This window comes from Talpa europaea (assembly GCF_964194135.1).
Source record: "Talpa europaea genome assembly, chromosome: 7".
Classification (NCBI taxonomy): Eukaryota; Metazoa; Chordata; class Mammalia; order Eulipotyphla; family Talpidae; genus Talpa; species Talpa europaea.
This window is the reverse complement of record NC_140074.1, coordinates 87879232-87891552: the sequence shown is the minus strand read 5'-3', so window position 1 is coordinate 87891552 and position 12321 is coordinate 87879232. Positions and strand designations below refer to the sequence as shown.

The 12321-nt window shown below is 39.6% G+C and overlaps 1 protein-coding gene across 1 annotated transcript; it reads right to left on the bottom strand.

Annotated features, from left to right (window-relative positions):
• Positions 1-2219: 2219 nt before the first annotated feature.
• LOC311173780 (olfactory receptor 1P1-like) lies at positions 2220-3173 on the bottom strand (the record flags this gene model as incomplete). The annotated part of the gene is made up of 1 exon (XM_084237877.1): positions 2220-3173. The coding sequence occupies one exon, from the start codon at positions 3171-3173 to the stop codon at positions 2220-2222; it is 954 nt and encodes a 317-aa protein (XP_084094003.1).
• Between the last annotated feature and the right edge of the window lie 9148 nt (positions 3174-12321).

Sequence of the window (12321 nt, the reverse complement as noted above, 5' to 3'; positions counted from 1 at the left end):
GCAGCCGGGGATCAAACCGGTGCTGCAGAGGCCACAGGCAGCTTCGCAACCCAGCGTTCAACTGCTGTGCCACTGGGGAGGCCCTAAAGAAACAAATTCTAACATGTAGAATATAAAGAAACAAACAAATACAACAAAATGACTAGGCCTTACAACAAAAATGGTGGTTACCAGAGGGGAAAGGAAGGAGGGTGGGAGAAATGGAGAGAAAGGAGTCAATGATAGTGGTGCATGGTACTAGAGCTTTTGTGGTGGAAGTAGTGTGATATATATACATTTATTGAGGTGTTTTGTTGAGGCTATTTAAGTTATGCCACTGAAACTTATAAAGTATGGTAAACCAATGGTATGTCATTAAAACAAACCAACATTCTCCCATAATCAAGGGTGCGAGCTTTCATAACATTTCACTCTCCCCTCCCCTGGGACCCTGGCTACAAAAGGAACCGCCCTCCATGTCTTACACCCCAGTCCACATCCTTCATGCTTTTCTCTTCACACACTTCCTTTCAATAAAATGTGTCTCCCCTCTGGATCTGCTCCGTGCAGTCTGTGTTGGTCTCTGAGGCCCAAAGAGGACTCTAGGTTCACCCCAACCTCTGCACTCTGGGTGTATCGTCTCTCTAACTGTTATTGTTCCTCTTGGATTGAAGCAAAGAAGCTCCTTTGTTGCCATCTGGGTGACATCTCAATTTGGGGCACTTCCTCTTTCATAATTGCCAAACCATTGTCATTTTCCACACAAATTTCCACTTAGGTGGGAAGCTCAACTACCAAAACTTCACTTCACAGAAAAGTAGATTCATCTAAATTGGTTGATTGTAGCTTCCTGGGTAACAATCCATAAGTTTTCCTCACAAAGCTCTTCAGTGAGTTTGTTTCATGCCCTCACCCGAGACAATCAATTTACATTCATTTTCAGCCTTGGTATGGAATTGTGAATTTTATACTGTATAAATAAAAATCATAAGTCCAAATTATCTTTATAAAATGCATTTATTGAGGTAAGATCAATTTATGAATTTGTAGTAGCTTCAGATGTACATGATTATAATTCTACTTATGTACACACTACCTCATGACCACCATCTAAAGTCTACTTTCCATAGATCACCATGCAACTGACTCTCTTCACCCCATTTACCTGTCACCTCCATATTCATCTGGTAGCAACATATATGTCCTCTATCTAAGAATTTGTTTCTCTTTTGTTTTGTTTGATCTTTTGCTTTCTCTGTTTTCTACAAATGAGGACATATATTCTCCATCTGACTTGGTTCACTTAGCATAAGATCTTCATATTGTGACAAATGGAAAATTTTCATTTTATTATAACCAAAGACTATTTCATTGTGTGTGTGTATGAGTGTCTGTATCACATATTTTGTACTCATTCACCCATCAATGGAGTTTGAAGTTGGTCCCATATCTTCACTGTTACAAATAAATATAACTTAAGTAGGTTTTAATCTTTACTGAAGCAAGATTCATTCATTCAACCCAAAGAAGTTTGAGAAGACCCATCCTTTACTACAAATGTGACAATTAGCATTTGCAATCAGTCATGAGTTAGGCAGATAAGAAAGAAGACACTTTTTTACCATAATATGGAATTTAAATTGATATATCTTTTCATTATTTATTTATTTATTGAAAATAAACATGCCTGTATTGTTTAAAGCCTTCTTTTAATGTTTGCAAAGATTTTTGAATGATAACAATGAGACTTTAACTCTTTACATAACTTCCTATTATTATAGGAAAAATATACTTTCTACTTATAGTTGTAAACTATTTGCCATCCAATATTGAACATTTCTTGCTAACCGTATGATCATTAATACATTTTCCATGACCTTATTGATTGAGTTTTAAAACTAACATAAAAGGCTACAGAGACTTTAAGATTTTGAATAAGGCAAAAGACATTTCTCCTTGTGAAGTTATTTCAAGTAAAATAAAACTAAAGTAATATAAAATAAGAAAATAAATAAGCAAATCTGTTAGGACAGATTACTTTAAAGTTAATAAGCAATTCTTAACATATTATCAAAATGTAAGTCTTGATGTCCTCAAAAATAACCAACTCATACTGGGGAATTGAAGATGAGGGTGGCACACAGCACAAGTGGAACTCAGAAATGAGACACCTGAGAAAAAAGTTTCTCTAAAGTTTCTCACTGATGGCACAGAACACACCCATAGTTTTTCTGCAGAAGTTACTGCCCCCTCAAGAAGGAGACTTTTCCCTTGAGAAGAACCCCCAGAGCTCCCTTCATGTCCTTGTTCCGCAGGCTGTAAATGAAGGGGTTCAGCAGGGGAGTCACCACTGTGTACATCACAGCAGCTGCTGTATTCTTTTCCACTGAGTTGGAGGAAGGGGGTGAGGGGCACAGATAAGCCCTGATCACTGTTCCAAAGAACAGGGCAACAACAGCAAGATGAGACCCACAGGTAGAGAAGGCCTTGCGCCTCCCCTGGGCAGAGGGGAGCCTGAGAATGGCTGTAACAATGCGGATATAAGAGATCAGGATGAGTGTAAAGGGGACTAAAATGCATGTTCCCCCAAGCAAGAGGAGTGAAAGGTCATTGACCTTAGTGTCAGAGCAAGCCAACTTTATCAAGGGTTGTAGATCACAGTAGAAGTCAGGAATAATTCTGTTAGAGCAGAAGGAAAGTTGAAGTGTGAGTATGGTCTGGATCAAAGAGGTAATATTTGTAAGGGTCCAGCAGACAGTGATCAGGAAGGTGCAGCGGAGGGGGCTCATAATCATCGTGTAGTGGAGAGGTTGGCAGATGGCCACATAGCGGTCATAGGCCATTGTGGCCAAGAGAAAGCTGTCCATGTCCCCAAAAGTCAAGAAGAAGTAGAGCTGGGTCAGGCATCCCCCATAGGAAATAGATTTGCTCTGGGTCTGGATGTTCACGAGGGCCTTTGGCACAGTGGTGGAGACGAAAAGGATGTCTGCACTGGACAGGCTGGCAAGGAAGAAGTACATGGGCATGTGGAGACGTGTGTCAGTAGCAATGGCCAGGATGATGAGCAGGTTGCCAGTCACAGTGACCAAGTACATGCACAGGAATACCAGGAAGAGGGCACCTTGCTGCTCTGGCCTCTCTGAGAGTCCCCAGAGGAGGAACTCAAAACTGCTGGTCTGGTTCCCTTGTGCCATGACTTTGAAGTCACAGAAAGAGACCTTGATTGAGAATCTTTAAAATATGCTAAACATATTTCTCTAAATGGTTGATAAATGTGCCATTTTCTTAAATCTGGAGAAGACAGAAGGATGTTATGCATTTCTGTTACTCAAACCATATATACAGTGTATTTATCAAAATAAAATAAATAATACAATGTACTAGGAAATGTGGAAAGCACAATTTAAAAGAGTTTAAATAGTCTTTTTATTTCTCCATACTTTCTTTCCCAAATTTCTTAGGTTTCTGTTAGTTCAGTTGTACTTTTAGGGGAGTTATAAAGTTCTCATTCATTCATTTCTCAGATACTAAGAACCAACTCTGGAGCTGATACTGTCATAGGTAAACAATACAATAAAATTCTTAACCTTAAGAATTTTCAATTTAATAATTGGTTATATTAAACTCTGGTAAAATTTGAATCAGGCTCTTAATCAAAGCTAATAATAAAGTGGATAGCCGACTCTGATCCCAATTCATGGGGGCAATCAAGATTCAGCAAGCAGATGGTCTGATCCTGTGAAGAGACTGCTTTTGATTAAACTGCTCTTTCTGTGGTAAAAATTTGAAAACTGTTTCCTTCAGACAAACTAGTAACTTCAAAGGATGTCAACTCCAAGATTTATGACATTGCTAGCACTCTCAGTTTGTCAGACCATTATGCTCTAAATATGGGAAAATTTACAAGTCTTTTTGTTTTCCTCAAAGTATAGACAACATCAGATAGATGTATTTACTAAATCCCTACCCAGATTTTCTTTGTAGAAATCCTTGAAATGTTTCGTGTAACCACCTTGCACACTATGTATAATGCTTGTTGAAAAGCTCAGAACTCACGCAGCTTTCCTAGTGGTAACTGGAGGTTGTTTCTGGAGGTTGTTCCTGGGCTCAAGTTCTCTGTCTTATTCTTTAATTAACTCACTTACTTTCATTTCCTTCAGTTTATTTAAACTGACAAGGGTTCTCTACCTGATGCTGTCTCAGGTGCCATACTTTACCTGTTCTGATGTATATTGGCTTTCAGACATAGTTTCATATTATCCATTCTGCCAGAAACCAGTTATAAAGCAGTTATTTTGGAAAGATATATTGAGATCATTCTTTAAACAATGAAGAATGAAACAAAGAATTGGTTCCTTGAAAAGATTAGCAAAACTGACAGACTTATTGTAAGACTCACAAAGAAAAAAAGACTCACAAAGAAAAAAGACTCACAAAGAAATAATTAAAAACAAAAGAGACACTTGCAGGCCATGTGTAGGGTGAGGGTGCTAGGTGCCAGAACCTAGAGCCACCTCTTCCAGGATACAGGGCACCCCTTCTCCTGTCATGTGGCACACATGTTTGTGAGATGCCTGGTGCTAAACTATTCTTAGATGATCTGCTTATGGGGTTTCACATGTAGCCGAGCAGCTTCCTTGCTACATTTTATTGAAAGTCAGCCCTCCACACAAGCATTTGCAAGAAAGAAAAAAAGAAAACAAAGGTTAAAAAAAAAGTATAGAAGGTAGGACAGAAGAGAAATACATGACCACGATAGAGTACTATGAAAACATATATGCTGACAAATTAGATAATCTAGAAGAAATGAACAATTCTTAGAATCATGCATTCCTGAAATAGAAAATCTGAATAGACCAAACTTGAGTAAAGAAGTTATAGAAACAATAATCCAAAGTCTCTTCCCAAATAAAGAGCCCAGGACCAAACAGCTTCATTAATGAATTCCACCAGTTTGTCAGAGAACAGCTTATACCTATTCTTATCAAAATTTTCAAAAATTGAAGATAAGGAACATTTCCAGCCATGTTTTCTGAGTCCAGTATTACCTTAAAACCAAAGTCAGAAAAGGACATAATGAAAAAAGAAAACTATAGACCAATATCTCTGATGAACATATTCAAATATCCTCAACAAAATACTAGCACACTAAATTCAATAATATATTTAAATTATCATACACCATGATCTTTAGGATTTATTAGAGAGATGAAAGGATGGCTTAACATATTCAAACCCACTAATGTAATACAAAGGACAAAATTTAATTCATCATCTCAATAGATGCAAAAAAAATTTAACATGGTTCAACATCTATTTATGATCTTAAAAATCGCACTATAAAATGGGTATAGAAGGAATGTGCATCAACACAATAAAGATTGCATCTGACAAATCTATAATCGGCATCCTATTCAGAGGTTAACAACTGTAAAGTTTTCCTTAAGACCAGGAATAAGGAAAAAAATGTCCATTATAACCACTGGTACTGAACATAATATTGGATGTCCCAGTCAGAGCAAGAAAAAGAAATAAAAGGTATCCAAATGATAAGGTAAGAAATAAAGATATTGGTACATAAAGTGGAAGGATCAACATGGCAGTGGGGAAACGCTATATGTCCTCCCATTAAAAAAAAAAAAATTATAGGGAGGAAAAGTGACAGATGACTGCCTGAGAGAACCTGGACACAGAAGATAAAAAGGTGACTCTGTCAAACTGCCTAAAGAGGAAAGCTGAGAGGAAAGGTCAGAACCCTGCTACCCTCCCCCACCCACAAAGTCGGCACACTCCAACCAACAAATAGGAGGGAGAAAAACTAACAACAAGAATGAAGAAAATATTGTTTAAAAGAATAATAATAATAAAAAAGAATAATAGAAGGTGGATCAACATGGTGGCAAGGAAACGCTGCAAGTAAGACCTCTCATAAAAAAATAAAGTCAATAGGGAGGAAAAGTGGCAGTTCCCTGCGAGAAATGGGACACGAAGATAAACGGGTGACTCTGGCAAACTGCCCAAAGAAGAAAGTACCCATAAAAGAGGACTAGAAGGGAGGAAAGCTCAGAACCCTACTACCCTTCCCCACCCACAAAGTCAGCACTCTCTGACCAACGGAAAGGAGGGAAAAAAAAAAAAAACTAAAACAACCAACAAGAACAAACTATGCATTAAGCAGGACTGTGAGTAGAAAGGAACTATTTCAGCCACCACACCCTGTGAACTGGAACTGTGGAGAACCATGCAGGAAACGCCACAGAGGTGGGAGAACGAATGGCTCCAGGTGCCATTAGAGAAAAACAAAGACTCCCAGGAGACCTACAAATAGCCCAAGGCCAGCCGGTAAGCTTGTGTGGAAAAGCGGCGCACTTGGAAACATACGCGGATCTCGGCTGCCCAGGACCCTGCGCCTGGGACCTAGGCTTGCAGGGAGACTCATGGGAGTCCTCATTGAGGTGAATGTCCCTCACTGAGTAATCAGAAACCAGGCGCCTGGACACAGGAGCAGAGTGCAAAAGGCGTCATTTCTGCGGACACTGAACTGGGCTACAGCCCACATTCTGGACCTGGGGGCTTTGGAATTGAGACCCAGGGCATGAAATTCGGGGTGTGGGATCCCCACGACAGTGGGGCACAGAGCAGACACAGCACCCCCACGCCGTTGAGGCGCTCCACACCAATCCCACTCTGTTCCCCTGGACCCACGGGGTAAAAAAACAGTTCCCAAAGGACACTAGGAAAGATCTCTGGCGCCACCTAGCGACCAGAAAAAAATCACCAACACCCTATAGTTGGAAACCAGGGATCCCAAAACACCCTCAGGCACTGAGAGAGGGTGGGTCACGCAAACGAGGGTAAGGGGGGAAATGAGGCCTGGAGCAAGACCCCATCCTGGAACTGAGAGCCAGTTTCAGGATCCTGGGTGTGGGATGCACCATAATAGTGGGCACTCCACAGGGTGACAGCCAGCGTTTTGGATCTGATAGCCCTGGAACTGAGAGTTAGAATGCAGAATTCAGGGTGCAGGATCCATACAACTGCGGGCACAGCACCGAGTGAACACCGGGCAGACATAGCACCCGGCTTGAACAAGATCCCCTGTGTTGAGGTGCTTCCCTGCCCGCCTCTGTTTCTCAGAGAACTACTGGGAAAAAGCACAGATCAGCAAGTACAGGTCTCTAGGGCCGCCCAGTGGCCAGAACAAAATCACCAACTAGCTGATTCCCTGCTGGAACTGAGTATATACAGAGGGAGGGAACTGTAAGGAACAGTGCCCAGCAACACAGCATCAACACCCAGGTGGAGTTTCAGCATACAGTGCTAGACTCGGTCTGGTAAGCAGTTTCTGACATCACTGAAGGAGTACCCCAAAGAGATGCTCACCAGTGGTACAACTTCCCAATGCATAGAACTAATTAGAAAGCAAACAGCAGGGAGAAGGAAAGATATAAATAACCAAGAAAGCCTGCAGGAGGAAGACACCACAAAAAGAAAAAGTCACCAGAGCTCAACAATGACATGGAAGAACTTCTTGGCCTGTCAAATAGAGAATTAATGATCATCATGATTAAAAAGCAGAAAGAAAATAAAAAGGAAAAAAATGACTTGAGACAGATAATCACAGAACTGAAAAAACGAAATTGAGACCTCAAGAAAGGAAAGAAGGGCCTCCCCTGGTGGTGCAGCAGTTGAGCACTGGGCTACTAGGTTGCCTGCATCCTCTACAGTGCCGGTTCGATCCCCAGCCACCAGTGAGGGTCCCACATGGTGCACAGACCTCTCCTACCATGCTTGCTGCTCCACTCAGCAGTGTGTTTCATCGGTCTGCCAGTTCTGTTCCCCACTCTGGCTCTGGTGAATGCTCTCACCCTCCCGTGCTTCTGACTGTTCCCAGTGCTTGTATAAATAAATAAATAAATAAATCTTTTTTTTTTAAAAAAAAAAAAAAAGAAAAAGAAAGGAAAGAAAAGAAATGCAGGAGATTAAAAGATTACTAGAGAAGATTAAAAAAAACTTGGGAAAACCAATGAAAACAGAATCAATGAAATGGAAGAACCGATCAGTACCATCAGATACAGAAATAAAAAAAGAGCCAAAAGAGAAAAAGAGAGAGAAGTGCAAAGGAAGAAGTATGAAGACATTCTTCGATAATCATCAGACTCCATGAAGAGAGGAAATGTAAGAGTTATAAGCATTCCAGAAGGTGAGGAGAGAGACAAAGGAACTGAGAAATTATTCAAGGAGATAATTGAAGAAAACTTCCCAAACATGAAAAAGCAAGAAGAACACCCAATTACCGCAATGAAAAGAAAACTACAACAAGTCTCATAATAGTAGAGCTTCCAAGAGTCCAAAAAAAAGGAAAAAATAATGAAACTGGCAAGGGGGAAGAAACAGATAACTTAGAAGGGAAAAACAGTTAACTTCAGACTTCTCCGAAGAAACACTACAGGCAAGAAGAGAATGGAGTAACACATTCAACAAACTTCAACACAGCAAATGCCAACCAAGAATACTTTACCCTGCAAAGCTCTCCTTCCTCTACGGAAAAAAAAATATGGACCTTTTCAGACAAACAGAAACTCCAGAAATTCATTACAAATAACCCCCTCTCCAAAAAATTCTATAAGAAGTCCAAAAGCCAAAAAAATAGAGGAATGAATAAGAACAGAATAAAGCAAGGTATAAAATCACAAAAAAAGACAAACAAAATGGCAAACACAGATGCCAACATATCAATATTAACTCTAAATGTAAATAGATTAAAGTCATCAATAAAAATACACACTGGATTAAAAAACAAAATCCAACCTTCTGCTGTCTCCAGGAAACACATTTAACCACAAAAGATAAACATAGACTGAAAGTAAAATGTGGGAAAACAATCCTACAAGCAAATGGACCAAAAAAGAAGGCAGGAACAGCTATACTTGTATCAGATGAAATAGACTTCAAATTAAAAAAAGTAAAAAGAGACAAAGACAGACACTACATTATGATCAAGGGGACAATACACCAGGAAGAAATAACACTCATCAACATATGCTCACCAAATGAAGGAGCACCAAAATATATTAGACAATTATTATCAGCTCTGAAAACAGGCATTAAAGAAAATACATATAAAGTGGGAGACTTCAACACCCACTCTCACCAATGGACAGATCAACAAGACAAAAAATAGACACTAGAGCCCTAAATAAAGATATAGAACTCATGGACTTAATGGACATCTATAGGACACTGCACCCAAAAAAAATACAAGTACACATTTTTCTCAAGTGCGCACAGATCATTCTCCAGAATCGATCACATTACTGGGCCACAAGACAAACATCAACGATACATGAAGATCAAAATCATTCCAACTATCTTCTCCAATCATAAAGGCATCAAACTAGAAATAAATCATGAAAAGAAAACAAGGAACCCTCCCACTTCATGGAGATTGAAATCCACACTACTGGAAGACCACTGGACTAATGAGGAGATCAAAGAAGAAATTAAAAAATACTTTGAGTTGAATGACAAAGAGGACACCTGTACACCTATGTTTATTGTAGCACTATTTACAATACGTAAAACCTGGAAACAACCCAAATGCTCAAAATTAGATGACTGGATTAAGAAGATGTGGTATATATACACAATGGAATATTATTCAGCAATCAAAAAGATAAACTCATGACATTCACAGCAACATGGATGGAGCTAGAAGGAATTATGCTCAGTGAAATAAGCCAAAAGGAAAAAGAAAAATAGTGGATGGTTTCACTTATAACAGGAGTATAGGGGAACCCAATAAAACATCAGTGTAAAAAAAAAAAGTACAAAACACAACAAAGCAAAAACAGACAATTATAAACCAGAGACATACTGTAGGGGAGGAGGAGTGAGAGGGATCAGAGGGAGAGAGGAGTACAGGGGACTGTGGTGATGGTGCATGGGTGCACTGGGGAAAGGAATTCCATGGGGACTCAATCTGAGGTGGTGGGGGGGAAGCAAATATTGTTTAAAAATAATAAAAAAAATAAAAATTTATAAAATTTTAAAAAAGAAACAAAAAGCAAAAGACCACCTGTACCCCTATGTTTATTACAGCACTATTTACAATAGGTAAAACCTGGAAACAACCCAAATGCCCAAAAATAGATGACTGGATCAAGAAGATGTGGTATATATACACAATGGAATATTATTCAGCAATCAAAAAAGATAAACTCATCCCATTTGCAGCAATGTGGATGGAACTGGAAGGAGTTATGCTCAGTGAAATAAGCCAGAAGGAAAAAGAAAAATATTGGATGGTTTCACTTATAGCAGGAATATAGGGGAACCAAATAAGACATCAGTGTAAAAAAAAAATAACAGTACAAAACACAACAAAGCAAAAACAGACAATTATAAATCAGAGACATCCTGCAGAGGAGGAGGCAGGAGAGGGATCAGAGGGAGGGAGGGAGGAGCACAGGGGACTGAGGTGATGGTGCACGGGTGCACTGGTGAAGGAAACTCTATGGGGACTACACCTGAAGGGGTAGGGGGGGCCAGCAAATATTGTTTAAAAATGAACAATGATGTAAAAAATAAAATTAAAATAATTTTAAAAAGAAATAGTTATTATTTACAGATGTCCTAATAATATACTAAGAACATCCTAAAGACTCAATTAAAAACTATTAGAAATTATAAATACAGCAAAGTGGTAGAGTGCGAAATATAAAAATATGTTCTAATTCTATCTGTAAACAGTGATTTAGCAGAAGCATAAATTTAAGAAAACAATCCCATTTACTATTTCATCGGAAAAAAACCCCAAAAGCTTATGAATAAATTAACCAAGGAGGTGAAGGACCTGAAAACTGTAAGACTTTGTTAAAAACATAGAAGACAAAATAGATGAAAAGATATTCTGTTTTATTGACTGGAAGAATTAACAATGTCAAAATGGCAATTTTGACTAGGGGGAGCCACAACATGGGGGAGTACTTGACTTCAGGCAAGAACAACCAGAAATTAATTATTGCCCATATGTAAATCTTACCAGTTCATTGCCTGTCACTGGATTGACTGACACATTTTTTCCCCTGACATGGGCTTGGTTGCTTGCTAAGATATTGATGAAGAGAGAGGGAAGAGGAACTATGGCCATGGGATGGCCAATCCTGGCAGAGGAACAAACTAGAGGAGAGCATATGCATGCTCTGTTGCACTGGGGCTGGCATAGGTGACATCCACAGTGAACATGAAGTAACATGCTGCTTCCTGACTGAGTCCCAAGACTGAGTGTTCAGTCCCTAAGACTCTAACTGATAATAGCATGCCTGGGCAGCTGAGAATTATCCCCAAACCACTCTGGAATTGAAAGGACAGTGAAGCTGGAGCAAAACCCACAGAGACCCATTATACTGAGGCAGAAGCTGGAAAGAAGACTCCAGGAACAGGCTGGAGTACGAAATATAGGATCTATTAGAGAGATAAAGTCTGGTTGCAAAGAGAAGCAGCAGACAGGTAAAGCGGCAAGGTTTCTCAGCCTGTGCTTGCTCTCCCTTACCCCAAGACAGTGATTTGAGTCTCTCATTTTGGACTCTCACTATACCATAATGGCCCCTTCAAACTATCTTAAAAAATAATAATAATAATAATAATAAAACAAAAAAACTAAGGTCACAGCTCCACCTACTGAGGGAAAAGTGTAAGACGTCGCTAAGAAAAGCTCGACCTAGGGAAGATAGAATGGAAGATGCTGGGAAAAAGGATTATGTTCCAAAGACCAAAATTAATGATGCCGAATTGGAAAAGTAAATAAAATTTAGAAGAGCTATCATGAAGAAATTCAGTACATTTGAAATTTGCAGTTAACTACATAAAAGCAGGATAAGGATGTCAGAACAGAGGAGTAGAAGTTCTTCATCAAGAAATTGAGATTACAAAATAAGTCCCAGAGAAATGTCAGATATTAGGGATACAATGAAAGCCCTTAAGACAACCATGGAAAGTATATTAAGTAGGCTTACTCTTGCTGAAGAAAGAATTAGTAAGCTATAAGATAAAAAATATACAAATGACTCAAGTAGAACAGAAGAAATAAGAGTTAAGAAAAAACTTCGAGGGCCTCCCCTGGTGGCGCAGCAGTTGAGCGCTGGGCTGCAAAGCTGCACACAGCCTCAGCAGCACTGGTTCAATCCCTGCCCGCCGGGCAAGGGTCCCACATGGCACACAAACCTCTCCTGCTGCCCGCTGCTCCCCTCAGCAGTGTACTTTGTCACTCTGCCTTTTCTGCTCTCCGCTTTGGCTCTGGTGAATTCTCTCACCCTCCTGCGCTTCTGACTGTACCCAGTG